The sequence below is a fragment of the Salmo salar genome, chromosome ssa02 (assembly GCF_905237065.1).
Source record: "Salmo salar chromosome ssa02, Ssal_v3.1, whole genome shotgun sequence".
In the NCBI taxonomy this organism is placed as follows: Eukaryota; Metazoa; Chordata; class Actinopteri; order Salmoniformes; family Salmonidae; genus Salmo; species Salmo salar.
In genome coordinates, this window is record NC_059443.1 from 78,414,441 (window position 1) to 78,430,435 (window position 15,995).

The window sequence follows — 15,995 nt, forward strand, 5'->3', positions numbered from 1 at the left end:
TCGGTAATTCGCCCACAATTTCAAGAAGTTTAGATGGCTGGTTAGACTAATTTACGGATCTAAAAAATGTTAGCTTACATGGGCTAATTGAGGGACTCACATAACAAGAGAGAAACTGCTGAGTTTATAAAATATCTATAAAATATCGAAATGTCACCTTGTGTATTCTACTATTCTAACTCTCAACAGTAAGTTGATACCCTGACTGAGTCCCCCCCCCCAAAAAAAATCTTTAAAAAAACATTTGTTTTGGAAATTGATGGGCCGCAACTTGCCTATCCCTGTTGTACATGAAAAGTGGAGTCAATCAGAGTGACCAGATGCAACCTGGACTCAGGTGTAGACGTAACATAGTAAATGGAAACAGTCCAATTAGTAGGATACCCCAAGTCATCTCCGGGGTGTCTATGGCAGTTGAGGCTGAGTACCCCAAGTCATCTCTGGGGTGTCTATGGCAGTTGAGTCTGAGTACCCCAAGTCATCTCTGGGGTGTCTATGGCAGTTGAGGCTGAATACCCCAAGTCATCTCCGGGGTGTCTATGGCAGTTGAGGCTGAATACCCCAAGTCATCTCCGGGGTGTCTATGGCAGTTGAGGCTGAATACCCCAAGTCATCTCCGGGGTGTCTATGGCAGTTGAGGCTGAATACCTCAAGAAAATAATCTAAGGTGTGGTTGGTGCCCGTTGCCTGAGATGATTGGTGAACTGAGGAAAAAGGAAGATGATAGTCTATGGTTGATACGGGAATTAAGTTATTAATGTTCTTAAACCGAACTTCAATTTAACTACTCAGTTTGTATACCAGAAGGTGTAAGGTTCCGGTTGAAGGAAACAGACTGAGACCCAGCCTACAATAATCAGGATGTTTATTTACGAGAGCTCGAAAAATCATACAATGCACACAGCCTTTTATATTACCACACACAAACACAAAAATGAACTCACATCAGTAGAGAACTCCACCCCGCTTTAGGCGGCTGTATTTTTCCACAGTACACATACCACCTGTCTCCTTATCTTTTGCCAGCCTAGCCGTTTTCCGAGGCCCATTTTCCTGTTCCTTTCATGAGGTCGTCTTATCAACTATGCCCTGTTCATTTTGAAATAGTAACAGTGTCTTAGTCTTAAACAGTCTACTCACACACAGTATTGGATTATAGTTTAACACATTATTATAGTCTCATAATTCTAATACATTTCACAAAGTTATATGGTTTCAGAGTGGAATACTTTAGTCAAAACCTCAGACATATAAATTATTTTATCAATGGTTCTATTGTTTTTTAATAAAGAGCATCTCCCTACATGTGAAGCTAGGCTAGGTAAGGTATGCATTCACCTCCCTACATGTGAAGCTAGGCTAGGTAAGGCATGCATTCACCTCCCTACATGTGAAGCTAGGCTAGGTAAGGCATGCATTAACCTCCCTACATGTGAAGCTAGGCTAGGTAAGGTATGCATTCACCTCCCTACATGTGAAGCTAGGCTAGGTAAGGTATGCATTCACCTCCCTACATGTGAAGCTAGGCTAGGTAAGGTATGCATTCACCTCCCTACATGTGAAGGTAGACTTAACCTTTATTTAACCAGGAAAAGCTATGAGCTTCTAACTTTGCAGTATTTTTTTTTCTTCTGATGTTTCGGACGTTATTTGCTCAGAACGTTTCTTGTATTATTATCTACAGCCGAAAATAACTTTTGGATATAAGATGAGCACAAATTTGACTTCCTGACCTGGATCCTTTGTTTGAACTTTCTGAGACAGGTCATTATTTTCATCCTGGGAGCTGCACCAAAACGCTGACGTCGGAGAAGAAGAAGAAGTGGAGCCCTAGTCAGACACCACATACCATCCACCGCTTCAGAGTACGTTACTCGTTAACGTTCAGTCCCTTGACAATAAAGTAGACAAGCTCAGGGTGAGGATCTCCTTCCAGAGAGACATCAGGGACTGTAACATACTCTGTTTTACAGAATAGTGTCTCTCTCCGGATATATTATCCCCCATCCATTCAGCCAACGCGGGTTCTCTGTCCATCGCGCCGACAGGAAGAAAGAATTCCCCAGGAAAAATATAATCACATTTTATTGGTCACATACACATATTCAGCAGATGTTATTGTGGGTGTAGCGAAATGCTTGTGTTCCTAGCTCCAACAGTGTAGTAATATCTAACAATTCACAACAATAATACACATGAATCTAAAAATAAAAGAGCAAAATGTATATGTGATGGAATGTATAGACATTATGGACAGTATGTGGAAATAATATTTTGTATATCTGTAGAATTCGTAGGATAGAAGAGTTAATGTACAGCAATAGTTGAATAGAATACTGTATGTACATATGAAATGAGTGTTACCTTATTAAGTGAGGCAGAAGGGTTTGTTTCATGATTAACAACTCATGGTGTGATTGTGGTAATGTACAGGAACTCAAGTCCTTCTGTGCTCCGGATCTGAAATACCTCACCATCATATGCCGACCGCATTACTTCACAAAAATGGTTTTATTTGGTCATCGTCACTGCCGTGTATATTCCCTCCCCAAGCCGACGCTGCGGCGACTCTCAAGGAACTACACTGGACTATTTGCAAACTGGAAACTGCATATCCTGAGGCCGCATTTATTGTTGCTAGGGACTTAAAACCCTTTAACAGGCAGCTCAAACCTGCAGTTGAGCTAATTTGAACTGCAATTTTCTTATGAAATTAAACATATGCATTTTGTTTGGCATATTTTATCATCTCAAACAATGCTATTTATCAGACTCACATATTTTTAAACATCCATTCAAAGATGGTTAAAAACCAGGAAGTGAACGTGAGCAAAACCAAACCTCATTTACCACAAATGTTTTTGTACTAATTGTGTATAAAATGGGAAATTACAAGGTTGTAATGTAATTTAAGAATGATTAAATTACTAATATGTTTTTTTATTTTAAGAAATGTTAAAAAATATGCTCTACCAGGTGGTTGAGTTGCCCATTAAAGGAATGCTATTAAGTCAAAACTAGTGATAATGGAGAAATATTGTTACGGGATCTTTTTGTCTGTGCAAGTACAAAAATCCTTTCAAATCCATATCATTATTTACAGTCTGGCTGTTAGCTGCCTGTTATCTTACATTTACATTTTAGTCATTTAGCAGACGCTCTTATCCAGAGCGACTTACAGTAGTGAGTGCATACATTTCATAAATGTTTTTCTCCGTACTGGTCCCCCGTGGGAATCGAACCCACAACCCTGGCGTTGCAAACACCATGCTCTACCAACTGAGCCACACGGGACCGTTTCACAATATCATTCAGTACATGTCATTTTACTGGTATTCTAAGCATATACAGTGCAAATCGGAAAGTTTTCAGACCCCTTGACTTTCTCCACTTTTTGTTACATTACAGCCTTATTATAAAATGGATTAAATGAATTGTTTTCCTCATCAATCTACACACAATACCCCATATTGACAAAGCAAAAACAGAAATACAGTATTTATATACGCATTAAGACCCCCCTTTGCTATGAGTCTCGAAATTGAGCTCAGGTGCATCCTGTTTCCATTGATCATCCTTGAGATGTTTCTACAACTTGATTGGAGTCCACCTGTGGTCAATTCAATTGACCACAAGGTGGACTGGGGAAGGGAACCAAAAAATGTCTGCAGCACTGAAGGTCCCCAAGAACACAGTGGCCTCCATCATTCTTAAATGGAAGAAGTTTGGAACCACCAAGACTCTTCATAGAGCTGGCCACCCGGCCAAACTGAGCCATCGGGGAAGAAGGGCTTGGTCAGGGAGGTGACCAAGAACCTGATGGTCACTCTGACAGAGCTCCAGAGTTCCTCTGTGGAAGATGGGAGAACCTTCCAGAAGAACAACCATCTCTGCAGCCCTCTGCAAATCAGGCCTTTATGGTAGAGTGGCCAGACGGAAGCCACTCCTCAGTAAAAGGAACATGACAGCCAAAAAGGCACCTAAAGTTTGCTAAAAGGCACCTAAAGACTCAGACCATGAGAAACAAGATTCTCTGGTCTGATGAAACCAAGAATGAACTATTTGGCCTAAATGCCAAGCGTTACGTCTGGAGGAAACCTGGCACCATCCCTACGGTGAAGCATGGGGGTGGCAGCATCATGCTGTGGGCAAGTTTTTCAGCGGCAGGGACTGGTAGACTAGTCAGCATCGAGGCAAAGATGAAAGGAGCAACGTACAGAGAGATCCTTGATGAAAACCTGCTCCAGAGCGCTCAGGAGCTCAGACTGGGGCGAAGGTTCACATTCCAACAGGACAACGACCCTAAGCACACAGCCAAGATAACGCAGGAGTGGCTTCAGGACAAGTCTCTGAATGTCCTTGAGTGGCCCAGCCAGAGCCCGGACTTGAACCCGATCAAACATCTCTGGATAGACCTGAAAATAGCTGTGCAGCAACGCTCCCCTTCCAACCTGACAGAGCTTGAGAGGATCTGCAGAGAAGAATTGGAGAAACTCCCCAAATACAGGTGTGTCAAGCTTGTAGCATCATACCCAAGAAGACTCGAGGCTGTAATCGCTGCCAAAGGTGCTTCAACAAAGTACTGAGTAAAGGATCTGAATACTTATGTAAATGTGGTGATATTTCATTGCTAAAATGTCTTAACTTGTTTTTGCTTTGTCGTTATGGGGTATTGTGTGTAGATTGATGAGGGGGGAAAAGCTATTAATCCATTTTAGAATAAGGCTGTAACGTAACAAAATGTGGAAAAGGTCAAGGAATCTGAATACTTTCAGAATGCACTGTATAGTTGTGAAATACATTTTATAGATAAAAGGATAAGTAGCATATCGTTTTTTTTTTTATGTTTGCATGCTTTTCTCCTTCGAGAAAACAACAGCTGATTCAAAGGGGGTGTGGCGGATTTTAGAAAACTTCCGCGTGTGCCACTACGAGGATACTCTTGTGCATCCTCTGCCGAAGTAGGGAATCGAGGAGGGGAGAAGACTCATTTGTATCACCTACTAGCAAATTGACACTCTCCTCATTGAGAATCTCACAAGGAGTGGAATGATAGAACATATCTAAACAGACTGTTACCCAGGCTCCTCCAGGAGTCTCAGTTCTATATTTTAATTGGAGGTGGAAGTCATTAATGTTGCCATGTCTGAAACAGTTGTGAATCTGAAATTTAATTTTGATCTGAAGGTTTGTAAATGTCTCAAAATAAACATGTTTTTTCTCCGCTTGGCCCCAGCGGTAAGTCTGGTTAGGATAAAAAGTCATGAATTTGAGCTCGAAACATTTCCTGATCTTGAAAGTGATGTTTATTTTTGTTTGTTTTATTTTTATTTAGCTGTATAGATTAATCATCTGGAAGCAAAAGTGGTTTCAAGTGGATAGAAACATGGACTCATTTATATATCTTATATAATTTATATATCTTTCAATAAGACTATTTTTGACCATACAAGATCTGGTGTTATGAGACTCCAGTTCTAGAAGACTTGTGAATAAACACAGCCCACTGGGCACACACAGCGTTGTTTTCACATCATTTCAATTCAGTTATGACTTATTAATTATTGCTGTTTTTACCATGAATCAGAGTTACACAGAGTGTTTCTTGTTCGTCTTAAACAAATCTACTTTGAAACCAAAGTCTACACCTCACACACATGTTTATGGGCTTATAAATAGAAGACACCTGTACCATGTCAGATATAGAGTTGAAATGTATTACATTTTGAGTTTGCATCCCAATATTACATCACAGAAGACTGAAATATAACAAATGCGTTTGACATAAAAACACCAGATTTTCTGCTGCTTAAAAAAAATATATAAATATTTATTAATTATGAAAAATATGAATAACATTTCACGCATGAGGCCACTAAGTAATTTGACTGCAGGAAAGGGCTACAGGGCAATCTGCAGTTCAAACAATAACAAAGTGGTCACCCTGTCATTGTTATGGTAAAAAGCTGAGGGATAAGGTTTGGAGAAATGTAGCCACTGTCAAATTCATAGACATAGCTATAGATGCAAGAACTCACCATTCATGATATCAAAATAATAGTTTTAATAATGTTTTGAGGCTATACAGTGTTTGTTTGTTTACAAACAATAGAGTAAAACAAGAAGTGTATTTGGGGTTTTGATAGGGTATGACAGTTGAGCTAAAGCTCATGAGGTATTTATAGGTTATTTTCTTCAAGGATCAATGGGTATGTAGAATTAATTAGTCCAAAAATGGATGGACCAATCGCAGATTGAACCGTTAAAGTTTGCATTCATCTGCCGGTTTTGGCAAACTCCTCAATCATAACCATTGTAAACAAACTAGTGAAAATCATCAGGAAACTCAATGAACACTCCTCTCTGTCACTGTGCTGTGTCATTACGTAGGCAAGGGGTTAATAAAAACACGTTAATTAATTTGTGCATATATTGAGTAATGTTACTTTTTTATTCAGCTATGATGCAATATAAAGTGTATCCACGTCCTCAATGAGGATATCTTCATTAGTTCTCATCTCTAACCTTACATTTACATTTTTACATTTTAGTCATTTAGTAGACGCTCTTATCCAGAGCGACTTACAGTAGTGAATGCATACATTTCATACATTTTTTTTTCTGTGCTGGCCCCCCGTGGGAATCGAACCCACAACCCTGGCGTTGCAAACACCATGCTCTACCAACTGAGCTACAGGGAAGGCTCTCACTCATTATGCCAGTGGTTCCCAACCTTTTTCGGTTACTGTACCACCAACTGAATTTTGTTCTGCATTTTAACAGAAAGCCTATGGTCTCATGAATCTTCTCAAGTACCCCCTGTGGATGGGCCGAGTACCCCCAGGGGTCCTAGTACCCCTGGTTGAGAACCACTGCTCTCCTCTCATGTCCTTTCTCAGCTTCCGTACTTTCTGTTGGCCCCGCCCCTTTGTTTCTTTTCTCCTCGAACGTGAACAGGTCGCGTTTGAAAAGCTAGCTAGCTAATAGTACACTGCTAAATACAGGGAAATATTTTTTCTTAAATCGAACTGGTAAGTTAAGTATCAGGTATCTACCAGCAGTCATAAAGGTCGTCTAAACGTTGTAATTAGTTGATAGGTTTGCATAACCGTTAGCTAGGCTAGCTACCTGCTCTGCAGCTTGGTAGCTAGCTAGCTAATTGCTCCTGCTAACTAATTTGAAGCTGTGCTCAAATTGAGTCGATATAATAATACAATTATTGTTTCTGCTGACTGGTAGCTACATGCATATCGATTGTAGATGTGTATAATCAATAGTTACTGTTGTACTTTCTGTTCCTCTTTTCTTAGCTTGTTAGCTAGCGGAATTATGCTTCCGGGTTGGATCCTTCAAAATAAAATCCCTCATGGGAACGTTGAAATGTTATTAAATCGGTAAATAAATGTGTCACTGATATTGTTCTATTAACTAAAAATACACATTCATTATACAAAAGGTTTGACAAGTGGAGAAATTTGACACACTTGACAAAAATAGAATCGGACTATACATGTAGATATTGAATGGTACAAACAGTTTTTGTTTCACTCCATATCCTCCTATGTACACAGGTGACCATACAAGATCTGGTGTTATGAGACTCCAGTTCTAGAAGACTTGTGAATAAACGCAGCCCACTTGGCACACACTGATTGAATTGGCGTTGTTTTCACATCATTTTAATTCAATTACTTTGAACCAACATGGAATAGACCTTGAATTGACGCCTGTGCCCAGTGGGAGGAGAGATACATCAAACTTGTGACAGCTCCATTCAATAACTAGGTGTTATTATTGCTGTTTTTACCAAGAATCATTCTAAATCAACAGACAATATGAGTCAAAAGAAGGGAACGTTGATGGATGAAATCGAAAAGAGTTTATGGAATTTGACTGAGGACAATTTACGCTCCCTTTGTGAACATCATGGACATGATGGACCTGAAGTTAAAGCAATGGATCACCGGTCGTTGCGGCGTAAAATCATGGAGGAAATGTGGGACAATACGGATTCAATGAAATCAGAGGAGCAGGGAATATCTTGGTTAGTCCAACTGAAGGAGGAGATCAGGAGGATACAGGAGGATTCCAGTGGTGCACCCGTGAGCCCCAGCAAAGCCGATGAAGATGATCCTGTAGACTGCGATGAAGAATGGAATGGAGAGGGAGGGTCTGGATTACCTAGCAACAGGTTGGAGGTGGAACCCATGAGTCCCAGCCAATCTGATGATGATGACGCTGCAGACTGTGACGCAGGGGACACGGATTGGTTGCCTAGCAATGGGCTAGAGGCGGAGTCCATGAGTCCCAGCCAGTCCGATGATTGTGATACTGCAGACTGCGATGAAGAATTGGACAGGGAGGTCAGGGATTGGATGGTTAGCGATGGGCTGGAGGTGGAGTTATCTCCAAAGAAGCACACACCAGAGCAGAAGGTGAATATTTATTTTCCCAGTCGAAAAGTGAGTATTTATTTTCCCGGGCAAAAAGTTAGTATTTATTTTTCCGGTCAAAAAGTGAGTATTTAATTCCCAGTCAAAAAGTGAGTATTTATTTTCCCAGTCAGAAAGTGAGTATTTATTTCCCTGTCAGAAAGTGAGCATTTATTTCCCTGTCAAAAAGTGAGTATTTATTTTCAAGTCGAAAAGTGAATATTTAATTCCCAGTCAAAAAGTGAGTATTTAATTCCCAGTCAAAAAGTGAGTATTTAATTCCCAGACAAAAAGTGAGTATTTAATTCCCAGACAAAAAGTGAGTATTTAATTCCCAGACAAAAAGTGAGTATTTAATTCCCAGTCAAAAAGTGAGTATTTATTTTCCCAGTCAGAAAGTGAGTATTTAGTTTGTTTCTCAATGCTTTCATTGATTCCTCAACAACTTATACAAGGCTTTGGGAGAATATCGGATGATCTTCCTCTTAGACTTTCTCCTTTATTGAGAAGGAGGAGGTTGAGTAATGGAGGATGAGAGGAGTTGAAAGACTTCAAAGTTCTTTGTCAGGTAGGAGAGGGTTTCCCATCCTGATTAATTAAGTCTCTTTTTTTGTGATTTCTAGGACAAGCGTCGCCCACCGAAGACCCTTTGTCGTGCCTCTCCCGGTAGCGCCTTAATTTGGGGTCTGAAGAGGGTGTCTGTGCAGTTGATGGACTGCAGGAAACCACTGGGGCAGAAAACCTGCAAGAAAACCCACTCCTGTGCTCAGTGTGGGAAGAGTCTTGCCACAAAAGACATTCTGGAGCGACATCTGCTAACTCACACTGGAGAGAAACAGAAAAATATATGCGCTGACTGTGGAAAAGTATTCAGTACATTTTCCAGCCTTACCAGGCATCTGAAAACCCATACTGGAGAGACATGTCATGTTTCTGAAACCACATGCTCTGAATGCGGAAAGACATTCAGTACACATTCCAGTCTTAGGAGACATCTGCTAACTCACACTGGAGAGAAACCATATGTTTGCCCTCGTTGTAAGAAAGGTTTCAATGATCCAGGAAACTTGAAGAAACACATCAGGAGAGCTCACCCAGGAGAGAAGTTGGGTGTGGAGAGGCTCTACCGTGAACCGTGTCCTCACTGTGGGGAGAAGTTTCCCACAAAGAAGGCTTTGGAGGAGCACCTGGTAACCCACACAGGAGAGAAACCTCACCAGTGCTCTGACTGCGGGAAGGGATTCAATGAATTGTCTAGCTTTAAGAGGCATCTGAGAACTCATACTGGGGAGAAACCATACATTTGCCCTCGTTGTGGCAAGCCTTTTAATGATCCAGGAAACTTGAAGAAACACATAAAAAGAACTCACTCCGGAGAACATTCCAAAGAGAAACCTTCTGAGAACAATGTTGGTTCTTCAGAACAGGAGGAGACAGTAAAGAAGCCAGTCCTTCATCCATGTTCTCACTGTGGGAAGAAGTTGTCAACCAAGACAAGACTAAAGATTCACCTGAAGACCCACACTGTAGAGAAATCTCACGTCTGCCCTGACTGTGGAAAGAGCTTTGCTTTCCGTCCCTCCTTGACCAAACATCAGAAACTTAGTCATTCAGAGCACGGAGGAGTGAAACGGCACGAATGTTCAGTGTGTGGTAAAGTCTTTAATCAACCAGGAGCCATGAGGTCCCATCAAAGAACACACACTGGAGAGAAACCTCATCTCTGTGCTGACTGTGGGAAGAGTTTCTCTTTTCAGTCGTCTCTGAAAAGACATCAGGCACTTCACGCAGCAGGTAGTGCAAAGCCCCACATGTGCTCTGTCTGTGGGAAAGGCTTTAGAGATTCTGGATACTTAAAAAAACATCAAGCCATCCATTCGGAAGAGAAACCTCACCTCTGCTCTGATTGTGGAAAGACTTTTGCATCCTTATTTACCTTAACAAATCATTCCAAATTGCATCGTTTAAACAGAGACCAATTCCAATGCCCTGAATGCAAGCGCCATTTCCCAACAAAGGAACGGCTGACAAGCCACCAGAGGACGCATACCGGAGAGAAACCATTTCGCTGCTCCCAATGCCACAAACGCTTCTCTCACTCAAGTAGTTATCAAAGGCACCTTCGTATGCACACTGGGGAGAAACCCTTCATTTGCCCCCTTTGCGGGAAGCAATTTAACGACTCTTCAAATCTTAGAACACATGTTAGAAGACATAAAGGAGAGAAGGTAGGTAAAACACAGGTCTCTGAGCCATGCCCTCACTGTGGGAAGAGGCTGGCTTCTAAGGCAGGGTTAGAGACTCACCTGCGGACCCACACTGGAGAGAAACCTCACCTCTGCGCCGACTGCGGCAAGAGCTTTGGCTTCCACTCAGCTTTGAGAAGACATCAGAAAACGCAGCACGGAGAGCAAGTAGCGAAGCCACACGTCTGTTCTGTCTGTGGAAAAGGTTTCATGGAATCTGGAGCGCTGAAGAAACATGTGGTGACCCACGAGGAGAAACAGCACCTCTGCCCCGACTGCGGGAAGACCTTCAGGGTGCTTCAGGCCTTGTCAAATCATCAGAGAACCAAGCATCAGAAAACAAACGAGCAAGTAAGAGAGAAGAATCCGTTCCTCTGCCTTACTTGCGGCCAGGAATTCAATTCAAAGCATAGATTGGTAATCCATGAGAGAAAGCACACAGGAGAGAAGCCTTACCAATGCTCCCATTGCGACAAACGCTTCACTGAGAAGTCTTACATGAAACGCCACCAGACGGTGCATACGGGAGATAAACCTTTCCAATGCTCCGTCTGCGATATGAAGTTCTCGCATGGTGCATCTTTAATACGGCACCGCCTAATACACTCAGGTGAGAAACCGTACCACTGCACTTACTGCGACAAGAGTTTCTCTCAGTCAAATACGCTGAAAACACACATACTAACGCACACCGGAGAGAAACCGTACCAGTGCCCCGACTGCGGGAAGCGTTTCACTGAAAAGAAAGCCATGAAAAAACACCTGCGTGACACACACGGGACAGAGACACACAGCAACACACACGGGTCAGGGGCACACAACTCTGCTTTCTCTTTGCCTGGTAAAAAACAGAGATTGAGTCAAGACCGGAGCCCTCGAGCAAAGCCGTACCAATGCCCTGACTGTGGCAAGTGTTTTTCAGAGAAAAGAGCTCTTACGAATCACCAGAAGACACACCGGAGAGACAGCGCCCCCTATTGGTCCGGTATACTGCAGCGATGGAGTCAAGACCCGCAACACTCTAATACTGACTCAGACTCTGACCAAGACCAAGACTGGACCTCTTTATAAAGACTCAGACCAAAACTCACAAAGACAGGACAGACCAAGGCTCAAACCAAGACTCAGACCTCTTTATAAAGACTCAGACAAGACTGGACCTCTTTATAAAGACTCAGACCAAAACTCACAAAGACAGGACAGACCAAGACTCAGACCTCATTATAAAGACTCAGACAGGACTTCAGTATTGACCCCCAGTCAGATGAGACCAGGACCTCATTAAAACAGGGCAGATATGATTGTGTTGTCTTATTGTTTTGGCCAGCAGTTCTCCAGGCTTTTTCCTCTTCACAGTATGTTAACCTTCAGTCTGACAATTCTGCTTTAATTAGGAGACATTTTGTTTCGTTGCATGTTGTATTGAGACTTTGCCCAATTATATAACATAATATATATTATTGAAGAAAAAAGTAATTGCACCAAGAGCGTGAGGAGATCATTTGGTCGGGAGTCTGGAAACACCAAGACGACGAGATCAACACTCCATCTTTGGTGTAAACAAGCTAAAGGATGAGAAAACAACCTCAAATTCATAGACATGGCAACAGAAAGCTGCCCATAGCATTTTACACAGCTACCGTTTACAGCCATTGGATTTAAAATGGATCCATTCATTGATTGACTGTTTGTCCTTCAAGATAACATTTCCACAACTCTTTAGTTACCAAGAAACAAGACAATTAAAAACAAGTGCCCCTCTACCTAAGAGACTCAATGAACTTATAGTATATTGACGTTTCACAGTTGTGTATAGCAAGTCATTTTTTGTTTTACATTTTTAGGGCTCTATTCGATCAGATCCGTTTCAGTGATGTGGGAGGTAGAACTGCGTTAGAGCTGTCAAATCCATCCTCCTGGCTTTATACCCAAAGCGGACATTGCAATCGGCTCCACAGTCGCATTAACAGAAATCCAATTGTTTAGAAGTTGGAACACTGGAATGTGATGTAATCTACAGCCAGTTGAATGATTTTTAAATCTGAGTGTATTCTTTCTATGTATAGTCGACAGCTCCAGCAGTTCCCCCTCAGACGCCACCAAAACGTCCGCTATGCCGGTTAATCTCATTGAATCTAGGCCTAAGAATATACTTTGGCAGATGATATTGAAGAATGTGTGTTTCAAAGGCTGTTTGAGTCTATGGAAAAACTTGGAAACCGTGACAGTAAACGTGTTTGAACTGAGTTCTGTTGTAGTTCTTGTCTTCAGTTTTGACTGTCTGGTCAGTGGAGAGTTTTACAGCAGATTTAGAGATTATCAATATGGACATGAAGTGGAATTAATTGGAGGTGCAGTTAGATAATTACATACATGTAATTTTGACTAACATTATCCAGATATAATTGGTACTGGCTTTCTAGCCTTCAGTGCCGGGCAGTTGGGTGCCTTCATTGGCAGGGACGTAAGAAACATTTAAATTGTGATCTGGTCTGCGCCATCATATCAATGACCAGGGTTGGCACTTCACAGGCAAACTGACAGACATTTAGAAAAATCTTCCACTTTTAGAAATTGAAGGATAAACTGATCGGAGCTCATTTCTAATAAAAACACATGATACCTTAAGGTTTGATTATATTTGTTAAGATGTGGATCTGTCTATACATGTTTGTGTTGAAAAGAAATGCACAAAAACCGAAGAAAACACCTACACCAACGGCTGAGATGTAACGTTGCCATGGATATAGAACAGTACTAAATAGATCCTACACCGACGGCTGAGATGTAACGTTGCCATGGATATAGAACAGTACTAAATAGATCCTACACCGACGGCTGAGATGTAACGTTGCCATGGATATAGAACAGTACTAAATAGATCCTACACCGACGGCTGAGATGTAACGTTGCCATGGATATACAACAGTACTAAATAGATCCTACACCGACGGCTGAGATGTAACGTTGCCATGGATATAGAACAGTACTAAATAGATCCTACACCGACGGCTGAGATGTAACGTTGCCATGGATATAGAACAGTACTAAATAGATCCTACACCGACGGCTGAGATGTAACGTTGCCATGGATATAGAACAGTACTAAATAGATCCTACACCGACGGCTGAGATGTAACGTTGCCATGGATATAGAACAGTACTAAATAGATCCTACACCGACGGCTGAGATGTAACGTTGCCATGGATATAGAACAGTACTAAATAGATCCTACACCGACGGCTGAGATGTAACGTTGCCATGGATATAGAACAGTACTAAATAGATCCTACACCGACGGCTGAGATGTAACGTTGCCATGGATATACAACAGTACTAAATAGATCCTACACCGACGGCTGAGATGTAACGTTGCCATGGATATACAACAGTACTAAATAGATCCTACACCGACGGCTGAGATGTAACGTTGCCATGGATATAGAACAGTACTAAATAGATCCTACACCGACGGCTGAGATGTAACGTTGCCATGGATATAGAACAGTTCTAATAGATGAAAAAGGAACACAGTGAAACACTGGATTACTAAGAAACGTTCTTTAATTGTTCCTGTTCATAAGGAAATATTTGTTTTAACATTTTTCATACAAAAACAGCATACGTATTCTTAACGTTGACACATTTTGCATTGATACAATATTTGACACAGTTGCAGGGGAGGAGTTACAATGAGGGGAAAGTAAGACAGCAAAAATAAAGACATTTAAACGCCACAAAAATGTCTTCCATACAAAAGTAATGCCACTAGACCGTCTGTTGTAGGGAAAAGACCAACCACGCCAAAAACCACATCTCTTGTTGTATCACAAAATGGCTCCCTATTCCCTTTCTAGTACACTGCACTATACAGGGAGACATTTAGGATACACCCTTGGAGAAGGTTCTAGCAGGATCTATAAAATTAGAGGGGAGGGGCTTTAACGTTATACATATTTTTTTTTTAAAAAGGAAGTTAAACTACATTTAAAATATTATTACCGCACCAGGACAGTATTACACTAGAATCAGTCAAGTGGCATTGGGGGGGGCGGGGGGTTTAAGAGACACTTAAATGGTTCACTATGAACGGGACACGGAGGCAACATTTTCACGGTTAAAACTAAACCGGTTTGGCACCGGTAACAGACACAGTGAGGGGAAACATTTCAGACTCGGTGACAAACTAGGTGGTCGTAGAACAACTAGCCTGGTGTTCAGGATGATACAACGTTGAAAATACACACCAGATGAAGGACACGATTCCCTCTTCTATAGAACAAAGAAGCACATCAATCTAGATAGTTTATTTCTAGATGAATATTCTGTAACGTCGATCCTCATGGAACACAGACCCTGGCTGTGTACCAAATGGCCCCCATCCCCTATATAGAGCACTAGTTTTGACCAGAGCGCTATAGACCCTAGTTAAGAGTAGTGGAACAGAGATTAGGCTGCCATTTCAGAACCTGATGGGTTAGGTGATTAGAACTAAGCCTGGGTGTGAGTTCTCTCACTGTATTGAACAGGTGTCAGTAGCACCACAACATGCAGTGGTAACTACCTAATCCATCACGACACAGGATTTAGCAATCAATAAATCAGACTTGAAAAACAGTGCGAGCAAAATAGAGACAGTGAAAAAAAGATTGAAAATGTCCCAAATAGCACCCTATTTCAATCCATAGTGCACTACTTTGAACCAGAGCCCTATTGACCATGGTTAAAAGTAGTGCACTATATCGGGAATAGGGAGCCATTTAAGACTGATTAATCTTTCCTAAGGAATATCCTGCTATACCACATGCCGAGGACTCCTACCATGATTTATGGCTTTAAGACATTTCTCTCAGCCAGTCAGATAAGTGCAGCTGGTTGAAATTTCAGGCCTAGTTCCAAACCCGGTCCTAGGGGGTAGGAGTCAAGTAGCCAGGGGTACGAAGTAGGAACCAAGGTGGTAAGGAGCCAGGGGCTCGGTTCCATCGCTACCAGACCTCAGGAACGTCGAACAGAGAAGACGTCGTCTCTGCACCTAGAGGGAGGGAAAGATGAGAGATACAGAGAGACAGTCCCAGTCAGTCAACCTGAGGTACACCACTGGTGTGTTGTTGTACTGGTGACAGTGCTACGGACAACTGTTCCAATCCAGAGAAGCAGAGAGCAAAAGCACAGCCAACTATCAGGGTCTGGCACCAGAGGATGTTAGCTCCACAGATCAATTAGACTATTAGAGATTTAAATACTTGGATGGTTCAACTTCCTCCAGCTACATCAAGACAAGACCGAGGTTCTTATTGCTGGAGCCGAAACCCAGAG

General features: G+C 41.8%; 2 protein-coding genes across 3 annotated transcripts in view; one reads left to right on the plus strand and one right to left on the minus strand.

The window, feature by feature from the left end:
* Positions 1-6,909: 6,909 nt before the first annotated feature.
* On the plus strand, positions 6,910-12,924 carry LOC106593561 (zinc finger protein 585A). The gene is made up of 3 exons (XM_045710436.1): positions 6,910-7,031; positions 7,572-8,435; positions 9,056-12,924. The coding sequence occupies exons 2-3, from the start codon at positions 7,836-7,838 to the stop codon at positions 11,747-11,749; spliced, it is 3,294 nt and encodes a 1,097-aa protein (XP_045566392.1). The 5' UTR covers positions 6,910-7,031; positions 7,572-7,835; the 3' UTR covers positions 11,750-12,924.
* Positions 12,925-14,225: 1,301 nt separating this feature from the next.
* Positions 14,226-15,995, minus strand: part of LOC106593600 (poly(A)-specific ribonuclease PARN) — a 29,994-nt gene continuing 28,224 nt past the window's right edge. For both annotated transcript variants that reach the window (XM_045710487.1, XM_045710481.1), the window contains one exon: positions 14,226-15,711. In XM_045710487.1, the coding sequence (XP_045566443.1) occupies positions 15,665-15,711 (47 nt within the window). In that variant the 3' untranslated portion in view covers positions 14,226-15,664. The remainder of the gene's footprint in view (positions 15,712-15,995) is intronic.